A 26252-nucleotide genomic window follows, 5' to 3' on the forward strand; every position below is an offset into this window, starting at 1 on the left:
CAGAGCCTGATTCAATGCCCATTGAACTCAACAGTAAGGCTCCCATTGACTTTAATAGGCATTGGGATTAAGTCCTAAAGGCAGTGACTGTTGGCAGACCATAAGTATGCTCAAAGGTTGTGGATTAACATGGATTTAAGTGATTTAATGTTCATATTGTGCCTTACAAACAGAGATGTTTTGAACAGAGACTGCAGATGATATTTAAAAAAAAACTAACAACAAAAATCAATGCTGACAATTGTGCCATGAGTTTGCTGCTTATTATACCTGCCTCGGCAGCATCTGCACATGAATTGCAAATGCTAGTCAGACAGTTTTATGTTTGCACGCTGAGTTCCATTACAGGAACAACATGATGGTCGATAGTGGTTTTAATGGCTTCAGTCCTGGAAAATCTTAGCTTGAGAACAAGAGGAACTTCTTGGTTTCATTCAAGTGTTGATGTCCTTGTTGTCACTACTTTTGTCCTGTTCAACCCTAAGGCCATTTTTAAAATGGTTCCTCTGATTCATGGCAGGTGGTGGAGTGTTGGCTAAAAATAAATTAATCTTAGCTGATCTACAGGAATATCTGATGATATTCCATGGGATTTGCTTTCTTTCTGAAGCAGATGGGAAATGTTTCACTAGGTGGACAGGAAGACTAATTCAAATCTCCCTTTTGAGCAACATCAGCTGAGCTGACTGTAGAAGCCCTTTACACCAATATTCCACACAAAGATGGACTACAAGCTATCAGGAACAGTATCCCCGATAATATCACGGCTAACCTGGTGGCTGAACTTTGTGACTTTGTCCTCACCCATAACTATTTCACATTTGGGGACAATATATATCTTCAAGTCAGCGGCACTGCTATGGGTACCCACATGGCCCCACAGTATACCAACATTTTTATGGCTGACTTAGAACAACGCTTCCTTAGCTCTCGTCCCCTAACGACTCTACTCTACTCGCGATACACTGATGACATCTTCATCATCTGGACCCATGGAAAAGAAGCCCTTGAGGAATTCCACCATTATTTCAACAATTTCCATCCCACCATCAACCTCAGCCTAGATCAATCCACACAAGCAATCCACTTCCTGGACACTACTGTGCTAATAAGCGATGGTCACATAAATACCACCCAATACCAGAAACCTACTGACTGCTATACTTACCTACATGCCTCCAGCTTCCATCCAGGACACACCACATGATCCATTGTCTACAGCCAAGCTCTAAGATACGCCGCATTTGCTCCAATCCCTTAGACACAGACAAGCACCTACAAGATCTCTATCAAGCATTCTTAAAACTACAATACCCACCTGCTGAAGTGAAAAACAGATTGACAGAGCCAGACAAGTACCCAGAAGTCACCTTCTACAAGACATGTCCAACAAAGAAAATAACAGTACCCCACTAGTTGTCACCTTCAGCCCCCAACTAAAACCTCTCCAGCACATCAAAGATCTACAATCTATTCTGAAAGATGATCCCTCACTCTCATAGATCTTGGGAGACAGACCTGTCCTTGCTTACAGACATCCCCCCAACTTGAAGCAAATACTCACCAGCAACCACACACCACTGAACAAAAACACTAACCCAGGAACCTATCCTTGCAACAAAGCCCGATGCTAACTCTGTCCACATATCTATTCAAGTGACATCATCATAGGACCTAATCACATCAGCCATAACATCAGGGGCTCACTCACCTGCACATCTACCAATGTGATATATGCCATCATGTGCCAGCAATGCCCCTCTGCCATTGGCCAAAACCAGACAGTCTCTGTGCAAAAGAATTAATGGACACAAATCCAACATCAGGAATCATAACACTCAAAAACCAGTAGGAGAACACTTTAACCTGTCCGGTCATTCAGTGACAGATCTGCGGGTGGCAATTTTGCAACAGAAAAGTTTTAAAAACAGACTCCAGTGAGAAACTGCTGAACTGGAATTGATACGCAAACTAGATACAATCAATTTAGGCTTGAATATGGACTGGGAATGGCTGAGCCATTAGAAACATTGAATCTATCTCCCTTTGTATTCTCACACTTCTTATCAAACTGTCTGTACTGGGCTATCTTGATTATCACTTCAAAAGTTTTTTTCTCTTACTTAACTGGCCTCTCAGAGTTGGTAAGACAACTCCCACCTTTTCATGCTCTCTGTATGTGTATATATATCTCCTCAATATATGTTCCATTCTATGCATCCAAAGAAGTGGGCTGTAGCTCATGAAAGCTTATGCTTAAATAAATGTGTTAGTCTCTAAGATGGCACAAGTATTCCTTTTTGTGGACACAGACTAACACGGCTGGTACTCTGAAACCTGGCTTATTTAAACTTAAACCACAACCACAGGAGATGATGGTGGCAGCTCAAATACTTAGAGTTAGAGATGAGAAAGGCGATCTAAGGCCAAGCTGAATTCATTTTCTTTGGTTGGTTTCTTTGGCCCGAGCCAGAAAGTATGAATTCAGATAATAATTTCCCCAAACAGTAGGAGAGTTTGGATCTGGGAGTTTAGCTGAACCTATTATAGAAACAGGCACCCATCTATGAGGTTAGATCTGGATCCCAATTCCTCCCAAACTAAGGATCTTTAAATCAGGGGTTTCATTTCAGACCCATCAGTATTTGATCTTAATCCTACCTTCTTACTTCCTCCAACCCTGATGGAGTAGTTTAAGGATTCTCTTGAATTCAGTTAGACCTTATTCATACAGAGAAATTTACCAGCACAGCTTTGCACGCATAATTATGCTGGTATAGCCATGCTGGTAAATTTCCCTGTACAGAATAGCCCTAATTCTCTTTGCTTCCATCACCTGAATTGAGATTGTATTCCACAGCTTTGTTACTTTTTTTGTATAGTTGTTTTGCTCCTGTCTGGGGAGAAGCTGAGAACATTTTGCCTGGAGTGGAGAGCTCAGAAAGCCTGTATTTATATTAAGTCCCCACAGCTCCCTCCTTTTAATAACAATTCGGAATCCCAACAGTGCTTTTAATGTCAGCTCATAGACACAGTGCAGGTAACCAATAGCCAGTCTCATGCAGCTCTCTTCATGCTATAACGTGGAATGGTTCATAATCACTACAATCAAAAATCCATTCCAGTCAAGATGACCGAGAAAAGGAACACGAGTGCCACTACATGTACAAACACACATTCAGAGATAGAGACACAGAAAGCCAGTACGTTCAGATAATGTTTCTTACTTACTTAAGAATGGTATTTCTCTGAAGGCCAAGGTCTGTCTCTAACTAGAATAATTATTATTTGTCTTGCACAGGACTGAAGTATCAACAGAATAGCAAACTTTCTGAGCACTGACCCCAGTTACCTTAATAGCTTCCATAGCACAGATGTCACACTGGTAGCACTTACCCCAGAGAGAAATATTTGGAAAATGAGAGAAGAGATACCCCTGGTTGGAATGAAATTATCTGGAGAAATAGAGGCATCTCAGTCAAGCAAAGTTAAAAAGAACTTTAATTCAGAAAGTTACCTATGAGCCAACAATAAAAGGGCACCTGGAATTCAAGGTTGTTATTAAAGCGGAGGGGGCCGTAGGGAATAAACATACATGCACCAATTCTATCACAGGCATTGCTAGTGCACCTATCACCAACTGTGTTGCAAAAGTAGGGCATTAGGATGAATGAAGAACATTACTAAATGGAACTGCAGTAGGTGGGCATTCGCGACTGTCCTTCCTGCCACAGAATATACTGTTATACACTGGGGGAAAAAGAAAGATATTTCACACCCTGTGAAGTAACTGCAGTTCTTGGAGATGTGTCCCCCTATGGGAGCTCCACTTTGGTTACTTCAGGTACATGTGCACCCCCATGTGTCTCTGATTGGAGATTTTCATTAGCAGGGTCTGTTTGGCCTGCACATGCGCCGTTGATATCCTCATGCCCCTCACCGAGGTTATATCAGGGTGTGTGCACAAACTGCCCTCAGTTGTTTTTCCACCACTGAGTCTCAGAAGGAAACTTTGAAGCAGAGGGGAAGGAGGGTGAGTAGTGGAGCACCCATACGGACACACGCCTCAAAGAACTACAGTTACTGCACAGGGTGAGTAACCTCTCTTTCTTTTTCGAGTAACATCCATGTGGGTGCTCCACTTCGGGTGGCTCCACTTTGGGTGACTCCTATAAGGAAGAGAGTGCTTTGGAGTTGAGTCCATTACAGAGGAGAGAACTGCATTGCCAACTGCTGCATCAGATCTAGAGGCACCGACTAAGGCATAGTGTCTGGAGAAGGTATGTACCGAAGACCATGTAAGCAGCCCTGAAGATCTCAGAAACTGGGACATTTTTAAGGAGAGCCATATATGTAGATTGTGACCTCATCGAATGGACTGACATGCCAGCAGGATATGCTGAACACCTACCTGCATGAATGGTTCTTTTACGGTAGAGCTCTCTTCCTCACCATCCACATTTAAGGCTGGGAGAGGCTGAATGTGTTAGGTACCTAAGAGGCTCTATGGAACAATGGATGTGGGCTTGTCTACATTTGAAATGCTGCAGCGCTGCAACTGCACTGCTGTAGCAGATCAGTGCATACACAACCTATGCTTTCAAGAGGGGCTGTCCCATCAGTTTAGGTCAGGAGTGGGCAACCTGTGGCCCATCATGATAATCTGCTTGAGGGCCACAATACATTTTACTGACATTGACCATCTGCACACATGGCCTCCCCGCAGCTTCCAGTGGCTGTGGTTCGCTGTTTCTGGCCAATGGGAGCTGCGGGAAGCGGTGGGCTGCAGGCAGAACTGTGACCACTGGGAGGGGCAGGAGGCCGTGCCAGCAGAACATCTCACGGCCCGCAAGCAGATTACCCTGATGGGCCACTTGAGGCCCGTGGGCCACAGGTTTCCCACCATTAGTTTAGGTAATCCACTTCCCTGAGAGAAGTCTTCTGTCTACCTAGTGCTATCTACGCTGTTAGGGCAGCTTAACTATGTTGCTGGGGCAGGGGGGGAAGGGGAGGATTTTTGACACCTGAGTGATGTAGCTTGGTCAACTTAACCTTTTAGTGTAGACAAGGCCTGTGATAAGCATGAGAAGCTGAACAACCCAATCAGAGTGACATGAGCTTGCCACGAAAAAGAAATTATGGGCTTTCCTTGTGTTGTTAGGACTTTTTTTCTCCCATCGATCATTTTCTAAACCCTCTTGAAGAGGCTGAATTAAACTGAGGCAATACCTACTAGACTCAGGAAAATCTGGACAGCAAGAATCAGTGTGAAACATAAAAGAATATCTGGGTGAGCTAACATGACTTTGAGATAATCCCAGTATTGCCAACCCTAAACATTCAAAATCATTAGTCAGACCCCAGAAAATCATGGAATTGACTTAAAAATCATGAGACTGAACCCTCTACATTCTGTTTATTTTTATTTGCCATCTGGCTTCTGAGCCTCCAAGATACACTCTAGTTATACTTTCCAGCTTCTCTCAGTAATTCTGAGGTCTAGAAACTTAAAAAAAGAAAAGAAAGAAAGAAAGTGGCGATTCCCATTTGATTGCTTGTCTCCAGAAGCTGAGGCTGTAAATAAAACACCACATATTGTGAAACTGGTGATAAAATCACAAGAGTTGGCAACACTGTCATTGGTTCTCTAAAATTCTACAATTTCCCTGCTCACCAGCTGGAAACAGGAGCACTGGAATGTGTGTGTGTGGCGGGGGGGAAAGGGAGGGCAGGCTATGGCCCCATCACCAACAGTAAGGGATGGGGCAGAAAGGAGCGAGCAGAGGATGGGGTCTTGGGGGAAAAAGGCAGCATTGGGGAAGGACCTTGGGGAGAAAGGGCTATGTGGCATGGGGACTTGGGAAGAAGAGGCAGCACAGGCGGTGGGGCCACAGTTTGGGCACCAGTGGTCCCCCCACTTTTAGGGACCTTCTGTTGCCCTGGGCTGGAAAGACATCCCTTCCAAAGCTGTTGCTCACAGATTGATTTGACAGAGATAGTCCAATCCAACACCCAGTCTTAAACATACCAACCTTGCTAATAGCTTTTATCTCTTTGTAATAAACTGAACTGAAAGCTTGGGTCCCGACACTAAATATTAGATGGTTAAATCTAGATGACAATTCTATGGCTTGAACTCATGTCTAATTTTGACAAATTACCTTTAACTCTATCCAGTGGAAAAGATCACATTTTATTTGCCTGAAGGATAATAAGAATGGGGATATGTCTCAGCCCCTGATAGTTTCATGCTACATTAGGCCTTTAATGCAAAACAGTTACTCCTCCCTCCCCCATTCCCAATCACTTCTTAGCTTTCTGAACAAAAGGTGGGGTTAAGGGAGAGGCTGTAGCACTGATCTTCTCTAAGAATGGAAGACAAAGCACCAGTTAGATGATATGCTTCAGTGGTTTAATTAAATACATCTGGGCTGGTGGCACTGAAGTGGTAAATAACCTAGTTTAATGAAAGGTAATAGATTGATCTGGGATGTAGGGTGCTTCTATCTGTAACAAGGAGAGTGCTCCTGTTATTACTGATAACTCTGCAGCTTTGCTGCTGGGGAATCAGAGATGAACCCCTCCTTTCCAAAGAGTCACAGCCACTTAAAACTGACGTCAAATGTAGGTTTTGTAACCCTAAATAACAAACCTGATGAAACGATTCAAAGAAAAGAAAAACCCCAAACCAAGGTATGTTCCTATTTTTTTATTTTTCCTATTGCCAGTGGAAATAGTGTAAACAAAAAACATTCCCACCACTGCTGCAACCCAAATATTTTATACTGTGCAAATGCATGAGAGCCAGAATGTGAAAATGACTTGAAACTCACAAAAAAACAAACCTTAAACTGACTAGTCTTGTCTTATTGGCTGGATCAACAAAGGTATTTAGGTTCCTAAATCCCTTCCCTCTTTTTTTTTGGCACCACTGTAATCCACAAAACTCCTGCCTGGCTGCTGCCTAAACTTGTAGATGACTAAACCCACTCAGCACTTGTTTTTGCAGTAAAAATTCCCTAGGTGCCTACTTTTCTATCTCTGAGCATGAGCATAGCTCTCTCTCCCTAGGCATCTGCCTGCTTAAGCCCCACAGTGATACACTAATTATGGGAAGACAGGTGGAGGAGAGCCGAAGTCATATGTGGAGCTCAATCCAAGTAGGAGTGCTTAGAGGCCACCTGACTCCAGACATGACAGCTGGGGAGAGGAGAACCACCGCCCTTATAATTGTTAGCCTAGTGGTTAGGGTATAGTCACCTAGAATGTGGGAGAGCCTCAGTTCAAGTCCCCTTTCTGCCTGAGGAGGTGTAGGGATTTGAATAGGGATCTGCCACCTTTCAAGTGAGTGCCTAACCACTGGGCTACAGAGTGATTCTCACTCTCTCTGACCTAATGAATAAAGTGGAAGAACTTAAACTAGAAAGACTGAAGAAGTTGCACTTCAGAACATCCAATAGCCCCATGATTAAGGCACTCACCTGTGAGGTGGCAGATCCCTGTTCAAATCCCTTCTCCTCCTCAGGCAGAGGGAGGACGTGAACTGAGGAATCTCCCACATCCCAGATGAGTACCCTTAACTACTGGACAAACAGTTATAAGGGAGGTTGGTTGTCCCCCTTCCTAGCTGTTTTGTGTGGAGCTAGATAGTTGCTGAGTGCACCTACTGGATTGGGCCCTACATGTGAGTTAGGCAGCTGAACTTCTTATTTCCCCAGTCTGTAGATTGCAAGCAGAGATAGGCACTTCCCTGCAGCCCACACTGAGAAGTCTATCTCAGAGAGGAGCGGGACTTATAACACACCCATCTTTGGCATCTCCCATTGGCTAGCGTAGGCTGCTCCTTGCCCACCTAGCATGCTGGTTTTGTGGATCACATTCTAAGGCGCCTGTCTCTCCCCATTCATTGAATGTGGAGCGTAGGTGCCAAACTCGGGCTTTGGGGATTGCAGTATTGTTCCTGTGATTTTCTAGGTGCCTAAAAGTTAGGTGTTACAATGCTCTGTCCCTGTGTAGATCCAGGCCACTGTCGCAGTCAAATGAAATGCAAAAGGCAATCAAAAAGCAGAGGCACTGAGAAGTACACTGGATTTTAAACATTATTTCACTTCTTATGAAAAGGTGAAATTTGTAACACAGGAAATTATATAATTGTTTTCACCCTGACAGTCTCCCTTTAAATAGTGGGACAGCACATGTGAAAGTTAGCAGGGTTTGCCTCCTTGCAAGGGAAACTGAAGAGAGATATTTGGACAATGGAGAGAAGGCAATTCAAACATTTCCCCCATACAACAAGAAGTTTTTGCCATAACCTGTTTCTTTTGTTTTTATCATAGCTAGCTTGGTAGCATGTCCTTCACTAGGACCTTTATTTCCTTTTCTCACACCCAGCAGAAGTATCACAGACTCTGGAAATGCATTTCAGTCCCTCTAGTCCCAACACAACTCTAGCTACTACTTATACTGTTTCACCTTGATGTGCCTGACATTCCTCTGCCACAGCTCTTTGCAGCGTGAGTGGGGAGGGCAAACTTTGGATAAGGACATAAAGTCAAACTCCTACTCTTATGAATAGAGTTCCAGGATTTTTAATGTCCACATGGAATAGATAGGACCTCAGCTGTGAAGGCCTCAACTGGATGATTCCTTAGAATCTAAAAAGATAAGACAAAGGACAGAATAAAGGAAGTGTTTTATTCCCATTTTACTCAGGAGATTAAATGTTTTGTCCAGGGTCACACAGTCTGGGAATGTAAACTAAATCTCCTGAGTCCCAATTCAGTGTCTTCTCTGTAAAAAACACTCTTCCTGGCCCAACCAAACCACTGAAATGTCAGTTATGGTTCTGTGCCAAAATATATATTTTTTCCTACGTAGTTTGAGACAGATCAGGCATTTAGTAGATACTGGATCCAAAGACAGAGGTGATCTAATTTCGTGGACACTTTCCTAAAGCTTCTTTGAAACACCATAAGCCTATGTAACCCTTCTGCCCCTCTGAGTTGGCAGCAACAAGGGCCGGGTTCAGTATCCAGGGGTTCCGTTTCAGTAACACAATGCATAACCGGCTCGAGCCCCCACCCAGTGACCTGGGACACTTACATACCATACCCCCCTGGGCGCCTCTAGAAGCACAGAGTCTGAGTGTAACAAAATCTTTTTAATAAAGAAAGGAATCAATGCGGCATTCCATGGAGAAACACCACAAACAGGGTTATAACACAAACCATAAACAAAAACCCACCTCCCAGTACGTTTGGAATGTCCTTTTCCCCTTAGGGTCTTAAGTCCAATCCCCCAAAGTCCAAGAACCCAAAAGTCTCTGGTCAGTGCCACCCCAGAGTTCAAGAGTTTATCTGTAGAGTTTTACCCCCCCCCCAAGCCTGGGTGGAAATTGGGGGGGAAGTCCACACAGGGGGTTAAGGGGCACCTTACGTGGGCCAGGGCCAACTGTTCCACCTCTCCATGAAGTTCTGTTACAGCCTTCACCACAACCAGCTCCACCACACTACCTGCGCTGCTCCTCCAGCTGCCCTCCAAACTGCTTCACTCTGCTCACTGTTCCATGGGCTGCTCCAACTGCTCTGCTCTGCCAGCAGCTTAACAATAGGTCTTCAGACTCCCCCACTAGTTAACACAGCACTCAATTCAGCTCTTTTAGTGATTTCAGCTCTTAGTAGGGGAGCCCTGGTGCTGGTGCACCATTGGTCCAACATGAATTCAGCTCAGCAGTCTCTAGATAGACTCCTAATAGAATCAAAATTAGCTCTACTCTTTAACAGTGGAGGAGAGGAGATTGTCAATTGGTGTTCCAGGCCCTCAAAAGGGCCCATACCATAGGTACACACACAGTCCCCAATCTCTCTCATTCATAGGGTTTTGGAACCCCTGTCCCATGTTTAGCAAGTACCACCCACTGAGGTTGAGTCATTTCTCACAAAGCAGTCCCACAGGTCCCCATTCACACAATCAGGGTGCACAACTTTTTTCTCCTCCGCCCCAATACAAAGAAATTGGGATCCCCAGCTGTTAAAATCACCATCCCAAGCTGCTGTGGGTTTATGCTAAGTGTGAGGTGGATACCAATGCAAATCTTTCCACACCCTTGAATTCTTGGAAATCTTTTCCACACTCCCTACAATCCCATCAGATGTCAGGGTAGCTCTCTTCCTGACTTCTCTACACCTAACTTTGCGTTCTTGACTAAGCAATTTTTGAGTAAATTGCCCTGGTGAGAATTCATGCCTCTGAGCAGTTTTAGGTAGGTATTCTTTAGTTATCAGTAGAACTTCCACACACAGCATGCTAGCTCATGTCTCCGTAGAAGAGGTATATTGGCCGGTGTGTGCTGTAAAGAGTTAAGCTTCAGTTGATGTTTAAAGGTGCTGCACCTCCTGCACGATTATAGTGTGTCACATTTTCAGGCCTTCAGACCAGACTTCAAAGGGAAACTGCTGAGCTTCAATTCATCTGGAAATTGACACCATCAGCTCAGGACTAAACAAAGACTGTGAATGGGCTTGCCAACTACGAACCAGTTTCTCCTCCCTTGGTTTTCACACCTCAACTGCTAGAACAGGGCTCATCCTCCCTGATTGAACTACCTCGTATCTCTAGCTTGCTTGCTGCATATTATACCTGCCCTGGAAATTTCCACTACATTCATCTGACGAAGTCGGTATTCCCCACGAAGCTCACTGATCCAAAACGTCTGTTAGTATATAAGGTGCCACAGGATTCTCTGCTGCTTTTACAGATACAGACTAACATGGCTACCCCTCTGATACATTTTCAGGTGTTCAATACAGATCTCTCACCCCAGAGAGAGAGACCAGTTACAGAGACTGAAAGTATGTTTACACTTCGGGGTGGAAGGTGTGATTCCCACTCAAGGAGACATACTCGTGCTACCTCTGATCAAGTTAGCATCTAAGGCCTGGTCTACACTATGCTGCCTGAAACCGATTTTAAACAGCGTTAAATCTATTTAACGCTGCACCCGTCCACACTACACTGCTCTTTATATCGATTTAAAGGGCTCTTTAAATCGATTTCTGTACTCCTACAAAACGAAAGGAGTAATGCTAAAATCGATATTACTATATCGGAATAGTGTTAGTGTGGACGGAAATCAACATTATTGGCCTCATTATTTTACACTAGCTACCCACAGTGCACTGCTCCAGAAATCAATACTAGCCTCGAACCGTGGACGCACACCACCGAATTAATGTGCTTAGTGTGGACGCACACAATCGACTTTATAATATCTGTTTTATAAAATCGGTTTAAGCTAATTCGAATTTATCCTGTAGTGTAGACATAGCCTAAAAAGCCAGAAGTGTAGCCATGGCAGCACAAGCGATGGGAGGGCTAGCTACCTGAGTACAATCCTGTCCCACACGCTAGTATGTACTTGAGCAGCTAGCCCCTCCTGCTGCTCTATTTTTAGCTCACTCGCTGGATCAGAACTAGCACAGGTTTATCTTCTTGAGCTGGAAATTACACCTCCAGCTCAAAGTGTTGACTTTCACATACCATCAGGCAAAGGATGCAGACAGGCTAGATTTCAGCATCAGAAATGTGTTTACTTCTGTTAAATACATAAGTTATCCTAAATCTTTCTTCGGTCACCATTAAAATTCTATACACTGCAGTCTCCTTTAGCATCACATCTGTATCTTCAGCTGTGCATTTCCTAAACTGTGAGTCTCTAAGCACTTCAGACTTCCTAAGAAGCAGATCTCAGGTGCTGGGGAAGAGGCCTGCAGGAATTTCCGCAGTATTTCCAAGCCCAAACAAGACTTTCACTGGTTTAAACTAAATCCATTTTAAAAACTGATTTTCATTAGCATAGTGTAACTTCTGGGTATATATAAGGCCTAAGACTTTCCAAGATGCATCAAAACTCTGATGCCTCCTCAGAGCCCTTGATCTTCCTTTTCTAACTCCTCCCCTCCCCTCCCTTCAATGTACTCAACAGTTTTTTCCCTCTAAACACTGGGATTTGAGGGTGCTCAGCACCTCACAGGAAAAGCTCAGCATTTTGCAAGGATTTATTGACTTACTATTGGACCTGGTTCCCAAGATCATAATATCCTATTTTATTCAATCTGCCATGAGAGAAAGTTTAAAGTGCACACAGAGACATAACAGGAGGGTAGGGGTAGAGATTAATTCAAGTGGAGGCATTTCCATGGCAACACTTAAGTAAATAATAGTTCACAGGAATAATAATGGCAAAATACAGCCTTCTTCAAAGGAAAACACAGCTAAAGGGAAGGAAGCAGCTGGGTGTGCCACCAGTGGTGACTGCATAATAAGGCCAACGTTGATATTTTAAAAATCTTTGTTAATTCATATTAACTATGCATTTGATGATAAAGTAATGGCTGTGCACTTTTGTATGGTCACCCTACACACATTCCCAAGATGCAGCCAGATAAAAAGACACAACTGCATCATGTTTTTCATACCTTCTCATGAGGCAAGCTAACTCTTTAATGAAATCCATTATTCCTAGGGCAGAGAGCTCCAGAAAGATCAAAGGCTTGATCCTTACCACATAGAAAAGAGACACATATTGTGTCCTAAAGGTCAGAGCAATGGAAGGTGACTATATAGATGTCTCCTCTATGAACAGCACGCGTTGCAGTGCATTTTAAATAGAAATAAACAAATCACACAGCATCCCTTTGAAGGAGATCTGCGGTTGACTGAGAAAACAATACTCTGTGTCAGGTGTAAGCAGGGTGACCAGATAGCAATTGTGAAAAAACAGAATGGGGGTGGGGGATAATAGGCACCTATAAAAGGAAAAGTCTCCAAAAACGGGACTGTCCCTTTAAAAACAGGACATCTAGTCACCCTAGGTGTAAGGCCCTGCAGCTAACCAGCTTACCTCCTAGCTTAAACCTCAGACAGTCTAGCAAGCACAACTGGGCCCCAACTAAGCCACCTGATTGACCCATCTGCCCAATAGGCTGAGAGGATAAGGAGACCTGCTCTTAAGATCAGCAGCAGGGCACTGGCTGCTGAAAGCATTTGCAAATATTGCCTCAGATTCAGTCCTGCTTCTGCCTTGCCTAACTCCAGGTAATTCAGCTCCGACTCCTGATCTCTGGGTCTGACCCTTGGCTCCAGCCACTAGGCATGACTCCAGCTCCAGCCACTAGGCACAACCCACCTCTGTCCAAGTCACATGACACTCTGCAACTTAGCACAGGTTGTAATGTGGACATTTTATGGTATAAAAGTCATTTGGTGAGAGAACTACTACGTGCAAGTTAAGTAGAACACACACCACTGCCAGGAATGAGATGACGCCTTATTAGAAGTTGGCTGCTATTGTTTGGTGCAGGGGGGTAGAATTCTCAATCACATCCGGGTTCTAGTTTTGTGGCTGGCCCTTCCTTATAGGACTGAATTAAATGCCAGATCCAAACATGCCCTGAAATTTGGGGAGTTTGAAATCTGGAACTAGAATTGAATTACAGAGCTCAGGCCCAGCTCTAGTACAATGTCTACAGGATCTTTCATCTGAAGATCTAAACATGCTTTGCAAACAGTAATGAACATGAAATATTACATCCAGTCAGGGAAACCAAGGCACAATTTAAGTGGCTTGCTCAGGGCCACACAGTGATTCAGTGGCAGAGCCAGGAATGGAATGCAGGAGTGCTGACATCTAGCACTCTGTATGCAGTGTTGTTGTAGCCATGTCGGTCCCAGGATATTGGAGAGACAATACCTTTTATTGGACCAACTTCTGTTGGTGAGAGAGACCAGCTTTCAAGCTTATGCAGAGTGCGCTCTTCTCTAACCTCTCACTGATGCACACTCGCTACCCATAACTGAATGTCCCAATGGGAGGCAAAGCACCTCCCTCCCTCTGAGAGCTGAAAACTCTGTTTCTAAGACTGCTCATGCAATTTTGGATGCTAACCAGCCGCTGATGAAGTGCCTTCTCACTGGGAGGGAAGCAAAGGATGAGAAGAAAGAGGAGAGGCTCCCACCTGTCTGACACAGCAGGAAGAGATAAAACCATCGACTGCCAGACTCCCAAACCTTCACTGTTAGTAAAGTGCCAGAACGTCCTGCTTTGTTCCTTCCCCATTTTGTTCTCGACAAGGACCAGGGAAATATTTCCGAGCAAGAAGCCGTGGATGAGCCATGACATTCGGAGCTACAAGGAAGAGAACATATAAGGAAGCAAGTAAGATACTTCAGTTATCCATAAATAAACTAAATCCCCAATTCAACTCATTTAGTTCTTTCTTTGCCTCCCTCCAAATCCTCAGTCCTTCTTCCCTGACATCCTTCTCCATTTCTCGGCATAGGGGTAGCTGCCAAATATTCGAGGCAGTATTGCTGTGCAGAAGTATTTGGTGCAATATGCTGGTAAAGACACTAAAAGTTAACGGAAAATTTGTGGACCTGATTCTCATCTACACTAAGGTCCCCTGTACACAGGGGCGGCTCTAGGCATTTCGCTGCCCCAAGCATGGCAGGCAGGCTGCATTCAGCTGCTTGCCTGCGGGAGATCCGCTGGTCCGGCGGCTTCGGCGGACCTCCTGCAGCTGTGCCTGCGGGAGGTCCAGAAGCTGCGGGACCAGAGGACCGTCTGCAGGCATGCCTGCGGGAGGTCAACCAAAGCCGTGGGACCAGCGGACCTCCTGCAGGCAAGCCATCGAAGGCACCCTGCTGGCAGAGCACCCCCCCCCGTGGCTTGCCACCCCAAGCACGCACTTTGCGTACTGGGGCCTGGAGCCGCCCCTGACTGTACACCACTCTGGTAGTGCAAAGGGCTCTAAAAAGTGGGTTCACATGTAATTTATACACATTTTAAGGTTTCTTTACAGTGCATGTATAAATGGCGATAATTTAAATGAAAGTCAGGCCCTTTATACCCATCTATATATCTTAGAATACCTGGGTACTTGGTGCAGGATTCTTACATTCAAGTAAGTATTCGGGTGTTTTATATTCAGTTAAAAAATTAGAGCTCAGTAACTCTTGAACCACATGTGGCTTTTTACATGGTTATTTCTCTTCTCTCCCTCAGTCTGGCTCTTTGTCCCATGTTTTGGCTTATGAACTATGGTAAAATGTAGTGGTTCAGCTGAGCCTAGGGGTGAAAGCCTGGCCCCACCAAACTCAATTGCAAAACTCCCATTCACTTTAATGGGGTCAGAATTTCACCACATCAATGGCTGGTGACAGGACACTAAATGGGGAGGGCTCTGAATTACTACAGAGAATTATTTCCCAGGTATCTGGCTGGTGGGTCTTGTCCACATGCTTAGGGTCTAATTGATTGTCATAGTTGGGATTGGGAAGGAATTTTCCCCCAGGTCAAATTGGCAGAGACCCTGAGAGTTTTCCCCCTTCCTCTGCAGCATAGGCCATGGATCATTTGCAGGTTTAAATTAGCGTAAATGGTGGATTCTCTGTAATTTGAAGTCTTTAAACCATGATTTGAGGATATCAGTAACTCAGCCATGGCATGGGTCAGGGGTCTATTACAGGAGTGGGTGAGGATCTGTGGCCTGCAATGTGCAGAAGGTCAGACTAGATGATCATAGAATAATAGGACTGGAAGGGACCTCAAGAGGTCACCTGAGTCCAGTCTGCTGCACTCATGGCAGGACTAAGTAATATCTAGACCATCCCTGACAGGTGTTTGTCATACCTGCTCTTAAAAATCTCCAGTGATGGAGGTTCCACAACCTCCCTAAGCAATTTATCCCAGTGCTTAAACATCCTGACAGTCAGGACATTTTTCCTAATGTCCAACCTAAACCTCCCTTGTTCCAATTTAAGCCCACTGCTTCTTGTCCTAGCCTCAGAAGAAGTTAAGGAGAACGACTTTTCTTCCTTCTCCTTGTAACAACCTTGTATGTACTTGAAAATTGTTGTGTTCCTGCTCGGTCTTCTCTTCTTCAGACTAAACAAACCCATTTTTTTTCAATCTTCCCTCATAGGTCATGTTTTCTAGACCTTTCATCATTTATGTTGCTTTTCTCTGAACTTTCTCCAATTTGTCCACATCTTTCCTGAAACGTGGCATCCAGAACTGGACACAATACTCCAGTTGAAGCCACAGCAGAGTAGAGTAGAAGAATTATTTCTTGTGTTTTGCTTACAATATTCCTGCTAACACATCCCAGAATATTTACTTTTCTTGCAACAGTTTTATATTGGTGAGTCAAATTTAGCTTGTGATCCACTATGACCCCCCAAATCCCTTTCTGCAGTATTCCTTCCTAGGAAGTCAGTTCCCATTTTGTATGTGCACAACTGATTGTTCCTTCTTAAGTGGAGTACTTTGCATTTGTCCTTACTGAATTTCATTCTATTTACTTCAGACTATTTCTCCAATTTGTCCAGAACATTTTGAATTTTAATCCTATCCCCCAAAACACTTGAAACTCCTCCCAGCTTGGTATCATCCACAAACTTTATAAGTGTACTCTCTATGCCATTATCTAAATCACTGATGAAAATATTGAACAGAACCGGGCCCAGAACTGATCCCCGTGGGACCCTATTCGATATGCCCTTCCAGCATGACTGTGAACCACTGATAACTACTCTCTGGGAACAGTTTTCCAATCAGTTATTCACCCACCTTATAGTAACTCCATTTAGGTTATATTTCCCTGGCTTGCTTCTGAAAAGGTCATGCAAGAGAGTATCAAAAGCCTTACTAAAGTCACGATATACCACATCTACTGCTTCCCCCTTATCCATGAGGCTTGTTACCCTGTTAAAGAAAACTATTAGGATGGTCTGACTTGATTTGTTCTTGACAAATCCATGCTTTTACTTATCACCTTATCATCTTCTAGGTGTTTGTAAATTGATTGCTTAATTATTTGCTCCATCTTGCTGGGTACAGAAATTAAGGTGACTGGTCTGTAATTCTCTGGGTTGTCCTTATTCTTCTTTTTATAGAGAGTTACTATATTCACCTTTTTCCAGTCCTCAGGGATCTCTGCTGTCTTCCATGACTTTTCAAAGATAATTGCTAATGGCTCAGATGTCTCCTCAGTCAACTCCTTGAGTATTCTAGGATGTATTTCTTCAGACCCTGGTGACTTGAAGACATCTAACTTGTCTAAGTAATTTTTAACTTAGTCTTTCCCTATTTTAGACTCTGATCCTACCTCATTTTCACTGGCATTCACTATGTTCGATAACCAATCACTACTAACCTTTTTGGCATTTCCACATTTTCTCTTATTATTTCCCCCCCTCATTGAGTAATGGGTCTACCTTGTCCTTCCTTTTGCTTCTAATGTATTTGTAGAATGTTTTCTGGTTACCTTTTATGTCATTTTGTGCCTTGGCCTTTCTAATGTTGTCCTTACATAGGTGTGCTATTTGTTTATATTCATCCTTTATCATTTGACCTAGTTTCCACTTTTTCAGGACTCTTTTTTTTTTTACTTTTACAATCATTGAAAATCACATGGGTAAGCCAGGGTGGTCTCTTGCCATACTTGTTCTCTTTTCTACACAGTGGGATAGTTTTCTCTTCTGCCCTTAATCATGATGGTCCCTTCTGACCTTAGTCTCTGAGTCTATATATGTGGAAACCTCCAGTACCTCATATATGCCATTGGAGAAGTGCCTTTAAAAAAAAAAAGCAACAAAAAAACCCAACAGATAAGTTTAAAACATGGACCGTTTTCATATCACTTCTATATTCAGTGCACATATATTTTATTATAAAAGGATAACATTAATACTTGTGTGATCCATAACTTAAAGGCTCATTCTCCCTTTAGACATGATCTAATAGATACAAGTTAAAACTGACAGCTTTTTCAGTGATGAACTCTCTTATATTCAGGCAGCAGCAGAAATAAGTGCAGAATGACTTCAATAAGAGGGTGTCGCTAGCAATTACATGCTCATCCCCTAGATATTCCTTTCAAAAATTAGTTTTTCCCTCCTTCTCTTCAGGTTTTTATAGACTTTCCAATTATGATCCAGTGATATTTGGCTTTTTATTAATTAAAGTACTGTATGGAGCACAGTCTCAAGCATTTTTGTTAGATTTAATGTAAGAAAGTCCCTTAGTGGCTCTTTATCTCTGTATATAAAATTACTTCCTGGAGTTTTCTCATTTTAGGACTCATTTTCTCTCATTGTCAGGAATGAAATATAAACCTTTGCAATTTGGTCTGGTCTCAAAATCTCTAACATGAACATTGCTGTCTAATTTTCTTTGAAATAACCTCCTCAAACTCTCTGCTTATAAAGAGCTTAATAAGAAAAAAAATACCGCATGCAGGGGCTGGATTTATGCAGCCATCACAATAATCAGCAAATGTGAGATTGCCCAAGGAATGGGTTTACTGAGGCTACGTTAATGATGGATTTCTGGACACAAGAGAGCATTCAGAGCACTGAGTCCTGATTCAACTCATAAAAAAAAACCTTCATAATTTTGTAATGCTTCAAATACAGCACATAACCTAACTAGGAAGGTTAGGTAATTGCATTGCACTTATATTTTTATATGGTAAAACTATTTGCTGTCTTGATAATATACATTTTCTCCATTATATATTTAGCTAGATTACAGAATTAGAAAGGCTAGCAGTCATCCTGCTTCACGGAAAAAGGTAGTCAGTAGTTTTTTTTACCCCTCCCCATGACATAACACTGTACAATTAGCTAAGATGGAGTGTGTATGTGTGTATTGTGAGACCATCTTTGCCTGAGGCATCAAGTCTATGCAAAGGACAGATTTGGGGATGGGGAGGATGAAGTGGTGATGCTGAACTGAACCTCTGGCCACAGTCCCAGAGCGTCAGGTATTTCACTGCTGATCACTCACAAGGGATCATGAGATCATCTAGTCTGGCTTCCTGCATATCTCAGGTCCTTACATTTCACCCAGTTACCCCAATAACTTTGTATTTGGCTTCAAAATTAACACCTCATTTAAATGAATGGGGGCAGCTCATTTCTTTTACAGCTGCCATTTCAGGCCACTTGTCTACACAGTTAGGAAGAGGACCACACTGAGAAGACTTCTGTTTGCAACTGTAACGACCAAAGCCCCAAGGCCCTGTTCTTCTTTCATGCCAATTTTATACCAGTGCCAAACCCTGGTCTTCACTAGAGATGCTCCTGATTTATACTAGTGTAAGTAAAAGGAGAGTCTGCCCCTTATTTATTTTATTTTATTAAATTAAAATGTGTATTGTGCCCAAACACTATCAGAGAATTACAGGCATGGCATTCCATGGACTGCTGACTCAGTCTGACTCTGGGTACAGGAAAGGCCCTGTAGAACTCTGGGGCCATTTCTGCACTCGGATCAGTAGAATCCATGACATAAAATTATGGATCCTACAGCAATAGGAGCAGCCGCCTACCAATGGCCTCATAGCTGCCAGTCTGCTGCTGCTATCACTGAAGGGAAGGAGAGGGGTAGAAGGCCAAATAAGTAGTTTCTCCTTTGAGTCAGAGTTCAAGGCCAGAACAGAGCACCAGATCATCCAGTCTGACCTGTTTATCACAGGTCACCACCACCATCTAGCAGCTGCACACTAAACCAACAACAAAAATTAGACCAATGTATTACAGCCCATAGGAAGCTAGACTGTAGTCTGCAACAGGCAGAGAACAGGAGGGACTGAGATGCATCAACGCCTAAAGCCCCCCACAATGGCAGGGAAATGAAAGTGAAATATACCCAGATAATTCTGGCAAGTAATCTGCACACTCATGCTGCAGAGTAAAATGACACCCCCACCCCCACACCCCATCTCCCACACGCAAGGTCACTACCAATCTGACTTGGGGGGAAATTCCTTCTTGATCCCCCATGCAGTGATCAGTTAGACCCTGTGCATCCATCTCAGGGAATGTTGTGGCTATCTCCTATTCTGTGATGATTCCAATGGGATGATGTCACAAAGTGATCTGAGCCATGGGTCTAGGCCAGTGGCAGCACACCACCAGGCTAGATTATTAATTATTATTCATAGTTTGTACTATAGTAATGCCCAGAGGTACAGTCAAGATCAGGAACTCATTGTTGTACAGTGTGTAGGACAAAATAGCAAGAACAGAGTCCCTGGCTCCAAAGAGTTCTATTCACTTAAATTTTGAAAAATGTCATTTTCATTCAACCCAAAACAAATTATTAATTTTTTTTAAATGCCAGTGAACCAAAAGGGATGCAGTGTTTTTGTAGTTATATTGGTCACAAGATATTAAAGAGACAAGGTGGGTGAGGTAATATCTTTTATTGGCCTAACTTCTGTTGGTGAGAAAGACAAGTTTTTGAACTTACACTTCAGGTGTGGAAACCAGTGAACCAACGTATCCATTATTTGCCCAGTTCCAGATGAAACAGACAAATGGGGATGAAGGGACGAGTATGAAGACAAGGTAGCATAAATCAAACATCTCTTTGCAACAGGGACGCCTGGGGGGTGGGAGGGAACAAGTGGGGCAATTTGCCCCAGGGCCCAGGCCCCACAGGGGCCCCCATGAGAGTTTTTTGGGGCCCCTGCAATGGGGTCCTTCACTCGCTCCAGGGGTCCCGGAAAACTCTCACGGGGCCCAGGCCCCTGGGGCTTCTTCCACAGCAATTCGGTGGCGGGGGATCCTTCCGCTCCGGGACCTGCTGCTGAACTGTCCCGAAGACCCGCGGCAGGTGGTCCTTTCGCCCCAGGACCCACTGCCAAAGTGCCAGTTCTTCGGCGACAATTCGGCGGTGGGGGGCCCCCACTGTTGAAGACCCCAGGCCCCCTAAATCCTCTGGGCAGCCCTGCTTTGCAATAGAATGCAGTGGTTTCCAGCTTGCCACCTGCCCAGACAGTTTTAGCTTTCTAGAGCAAGGCAGAACGTAACACCTCCTGGTGTATTGGTTGTACTGTTTCAGGGAGGGATGCTGCAGAGGAGAGAGGCTTTATGTTGGTGTGCTGTTGAAGGAACCCTGCTGCCTGCCATTCCAGTGAAATACAAACATCTCTCATCCGCTGCATCTTAGTGTCAGGTGAAATGATCCTGCTGCTGTGAAGTACTTAACATTCCTTCAGGTGATTATAAACAGCAGATTATTATACTACTAAATTCTAATGATAGTTTTCTCTTGCAGTCCATTGGATTGGAGTTTGGCGGTGATGTAAACCACTTCCTACTTGGCTCATCAGAAGTAAAACTTCTGTGTTAGTATTTTTGCACATGAAATAAAAGAGGTGAATTTGAAACTGAATTGATCAACTTTTCCTGCAAGCCAATGATTTTAATCTATAATGGGGAAAAGAGTGTCTTTGTGATGCAAAGACCAGTTCCTCAGCAAAATACCTTGAGATTTCACATATGGACTAGAGAAGCCACTTCATTGTGCCATTCTGACTACAACAGTTTCAGGCTGATACACAAGCTCTTGAGTGGCCCAATACACTACCACAGGAGCCTTCCAGCCTCTGTATTCTTTGGAGACCAGCCAGGAAACAAGAGTCTATAGAATCTGAGCTGATGACAGAGAGAGCCTTTGGCTATAGCAAAACTGAAGACTGAAGCAATCAGTGAATTGGAATGGATGCACATGTCAGCTGTTTGAAGGAAAGGAGTAGTTGGAATCAGATGTGAGAGAAACTCATTGGTGAAGTGCATCATGCAGACTGTAATGGACTGGCTCTGAATGAATCGACTGGCATGGTGCTCAAATGGGAAACTTTGGCTGTGATTTTTATGGTTTCTAAGCTTCATAGCAGGATGGTCCAGATACTTTCACACCTGCTGAAATGAAAGGGAGCAGATGATCAGCTGGATGCCCTAGTTAAGACTTCTGAATGAGGCTGGCAATCATTTTATGGAGTAAGGCATCAATGATGGCAGATGGGGCTCCGTGTGTGATGACTATAGAATGGTGGCACATTCTGAAAGAGCTGAAGCTGTGCTCTTGGTGGCATATCCCTGCATTATGCATCAAATGGCTCCCTGGGTCCTGGACTGGCAGCAAAACATTCTGAAGCCAGAAACACCATTAAGGTATTAATTAACAATCTCCGGTAGTCACTGGCTCATTGGTGCTCTGGATTCTGGAGCCCTGCTTTAGATGCAGATTAGCTGCTCATATGCAACCTCACTGATTCAGTAAATGGAAAGCCCTGAGATGATTAGGGGGAATTAAAAGAATAAGTCTCTAGTTAAAATTTAGTATATTAAGGCAAAACTTAGATAACAGCGATAACTATTTTGCATTGCAGATAACAGACCACCAGGCAAAAGGATGCCATCAGATATTCCACAAGTTTCATCAGAGACAAGGGAGACCTTCAAAATGGTCAAGGTAGACATGCGTTTCACCTGAGCGATTGCACAAGATTTATTCCTGTTGATAACAACACATCCTGGGTGATTACATAGGAAGACAAAAAGAAGCACTGAGGGTAGGTTTTGTAAACCTAGACAGTTAATCAGTCTAGGACAGTGGCTCTCAAACTTGTTTTTACTTGTGACCCCTTTCACATAGCAAGCTTCTGAGTGCGGCCCCCACCCTCCCTATAAATATATAAAAAGTGTTTTTAATTTAACACCATTTTAAATGCTGGAGGCAAAGAGGGATTTGGGGTGGAGGTTGACAGCTCATGACCCCCCCCCCCCGTAATAAACTCCCGACCCCCAGTTTGAGAACCCCTGGTCTAGGCCAACCAGGAATTACTTATCACGAGGCATGTGCAATGTATTAGTCTCTTAAACACAGAAGAAACAAACATATTGAGAGTCGAGCCCTTACCAAGACTGTGTCTGCTTACATCTCCGAGACTCTGGTACAAACTACTTCTCAAACAAACTTCTGGAAGGCCATGAGAGACAATGCTACATGCTCACAGCACCGGGTTGCTAAAGGGAAGATGACTCAATGGCAATCTGGAGTGTTGCAGCCTCTTTTTCTATTCTAACCTGCAATGGCCTTCACTGTCAGCATTATGGCTCCACCAGTCAGGGAGGCAAGGCCTGACATCAGCAAAGATCGTTGAAGAATGGGAGAAAAAAGGGATATATAAAGATAGCTAGCAACAAAAGTAGCTCAAAGGCAGACAGAAAGGAATCTACCTATGCCTCCCCTTGGAACTGCAGGAGTTTAATCCCATTGGATGACACTCCCTCTAACCTCAGCCCCAAGTACATGCTAGAGGTTGACATATTGTGAAAAAGCAGCATGACTTTGACAGTTGCTGGCACGGTTTTTTGCTGCCTACAATGTTTTGTGCAGGTATCCTTGAATGTTAGCTGTCCTGCACAAATCAATTGCCAACTCTTGCATTTCAACTGTGTTGCCATGGCTCTTCTTTTGTGGGCAGGGAACCATGAAAGTTGCCTTCAGATGTGAATGCACTAGCTCACCAACTGGAAGCTAGGTATTAAGGAAGCTCAGAAGAAATTTTATCGTGCTCAAGGTGGAGTGGACTTACTGAAGCAAAAATTGAAGCTACAGGCTGAACACATTTATCACAGCTATAGATGAGTATAATCCCATGTGGGGGAGACAGCTCTATAAAAATCTTAGCAATTTTTGTGCATGAATATGAAGCATTTTAGAAGCATCACATTGCTAGTTTTGGCAATGGTGACACTTTTTTTGCATATTAGAAATGGAAAATATAGAAAGAAGCACATTTCAAGCTATGAGCTTTAGAAAGATAATTTGGCCCTCAGCACAAATTGTGCTGGGCCTCTTGTGAGCATCATGCAAGTATCATGAAATTCCTGGAATGTTCTGCTTCTGGTCAGGCCAGTGACTGTGTGAGAATAGTTTCTTTTGCAATATGTTGGCACTTCTGCTTTCAGTTCTTGGTTGGATGTGCAAGCAAAGGGGGTCATCAAAATGGCAAAATAATAATCCATCTGCTTTGACTGTTCAATTCTAGTGGTGTTGAGTGGGGTTCCCCTCCCTCATTTTATCTGGATCATCATCATTATTTAAAATCCTCCTCAATTTTCATGATTTCATCTCCATGCTCTGGCTTCATAATGGGCAAAAATGAAAGCACAAGTTGCGTTTGTCCTTGGGAGAGAGAAAGTGGCCTCATTTCACTGAAAACCAAAATCAACAGGGGAAACAATTCCTCTACCAGATCACAGGGCATCCATCTTGTCCTTCAGAAATCTCAGAGATACTGGAGATCATCAGTGAACCAGGGAACCAGGCAGAAAGGAACGCAACAAAAAAGGGAAAACGAAGAGTGTATTCACCACTTGCAGGTATTTAAAAATAACACCTAAAAATCAGAAAGGACTTGGGCAATGTTCTGCAAAATTAAACACATTAAAGGAAAGCCAGCAGTGCTGGAGACATCTCCATGTAGCATTTTTCACACTCAAATATTCAGAGTCAGTGTTAACACATGTTCTAACTTATTTAAAACTCCAGGAGCAAGAGAGAAGTGCAATATTGGTGCTTCCAATACAGCTGCTCTGGCAAATGCAGTAGGACCTCCCATTATTTATTTACACATCAAAGAAACATGTTAAAAATGAATTTAGCGCTGGTGAAAGGACCTGGATCAATGACCTTGGAGGATGGAGCCTTCTTTGTATCCATGGAGCAGGGGGAAAATCAGCACAAACTTCTTCACCAATGAGCCACAGTTGTTCTCTGGACAGACCACGTTTGGGTGTAAAAAGGAAGTTCAGACTTTCTAAAACAAGTTTGATTAACTCCGGCACCTAAAATTACCTAATCTTGGCTTCCAGCTTCTACCTCCAGGGGAGGTGCGAAAATAGCCTCAGAAAAGGGTTCTCACTACATTACAGACATGACCACAAGTATGAAGCATATTGTGGGAATCTGTTCTCACTGTCCCTCAGCACAAATTTTGCTACTTCAAAGGTTTGGCTCAAAATCAAATGAACAATTCAACTAGCGGGTGCCTATCTGAAGAGAATGGCCCCACTTACTCAGCCTCAGCTTCCTGTAAGAGAAAGTCAGGTCTCTTTATGGGACTGGAATAAGTTTTTCGTACTGCATGGTACTATAATACTTGGCTACACTTACAAGTTAAGCGCATTAAAGCAGCCCAGTGCGCTCTAACTCACAATGCATCCACATTGGCAAGGCACGTAGAGTGCTCTGACTCCGTGGCTAGAATGCTCCTGGTACTCCACTTCGGTGAGTGGAATAACATGTGATGAGCCCCTGCTGGAGTGCCGCGGTGCCAGTGTGGACACCCTGGTTTGTTAATGCGCTCTGATCGGCCTCTAGAAGTGCCCCACAATGCCTGTTCTAGCCACTCTGGTCATCACTTTGAACTCTACTGCCCTGCCCTCAGGTGACCAACTGCCATACCTGGGAATTTTGAAAATCCCCTTCCTGTTTGCTCAGCCAGGCGTGAAGTGCTCTCAGAGGATCTTTCCAGCTGACCATGCCTCCAAGCACCAGGCAAGCCCCAGTATGGAGGAATGGTGAAGTGCTGTACCTCATCAGTGTTTGAGTGGAGGAAGCTGTCCAGTCCCAGCTGCACTCCAGCTGTAGAATTTCCAATACCTTCAGGCAGATATCAAGGGACATGATGGAAAGAGACCATGATCGAGATGCACTGCAGTGCAGGGTTAAAGTGAAGGAGCTGCAGAATGTCTACTGCAAAGCCCACGAGGCAAAAAACTGCTCCGGTGCTGCCCCCGTGATCTGCTATTTCTACAAAGAGCTGGACGCGATACTTGGGGGTGACCCCACCTCCACTCTGGGGACCACCATGGACCTTCAGATCCCAGTTCAACAAGCCAAAAGGAGGAGAAGGAGAAGGAAAATGGAAGTGAGGGTGCTAAGGAGAAGGAAGACACCCTAGATGCATGCAGCCAGGAGCTGTTTGCAAGCTAGGAGGAAGGTAGCCAATTACAGTGGCAGGTGCTTGGGGAAGGACAAACACCAGAGGAGGTTCCCGGTAAGTGGCTTTTATTTTGGGAAGGTTATTCAGTGGGGTCTCTTAGAGTGAGGATAGTTAGGGCTGCATGCATACCTAGATGCAGAATAGGGCATTGATGTACTCTCTCACATCACGGTAATCGGCCTCAGTGATCTCTTCAAAGGTCTCATCCAGAACTTGGGCAATGCTTCTTGGGAGAACCACTGTGGTCCTTGTTCCAGTCAGGCTAATGCGTCCATGCCACTGTACCGCGAGGGGTGGGGGGACCATTGCTGCACACAGGTAAGATGCATATGGGCCAGGGCAGAAGAAGCGTTGTAGTAGAAGACCCTCCCCTGCTTCCTAGGT

At 43.9% G+C, this 26252-nt stretch overlaps 1 protein-coding gene across 1 annotated transcript in view; it reads right to left on the bottom strand.

The window, feature by feature from the left end:
• ALK (ALK receptor tyrosine kinase) overlaps positions 1-26252 on the bottom strand; it is a 635008-nt gene that overhangs the window by 117388 nt on the left and 491368 nt on the right. The window contains exon 9 of the mRNA XM_075064275.1: positions 14016-14185. Within this exon, the coding sequence (XP_074920376.1) occupies positions 14016-14185 (170 nt within the window). The remainder of the gene's footprint in view (positions 1-14015; positions 14186-26252) is intronic.

Source organism: Chelonoidis abingdonii, chromosome 3, assembly GCF_003597395.2.
Source record: "Chelonoidis abingdonii isolate Lonesome George chromosome 3, CheloAbing_2.0, whole genome shotgun sequence".
Lineage (NCBI taxonomy): Eukaryota > Metazoa > Chordata > Testudines > Testudinidae > Chelonoidis > Chelonoidis abingdonii.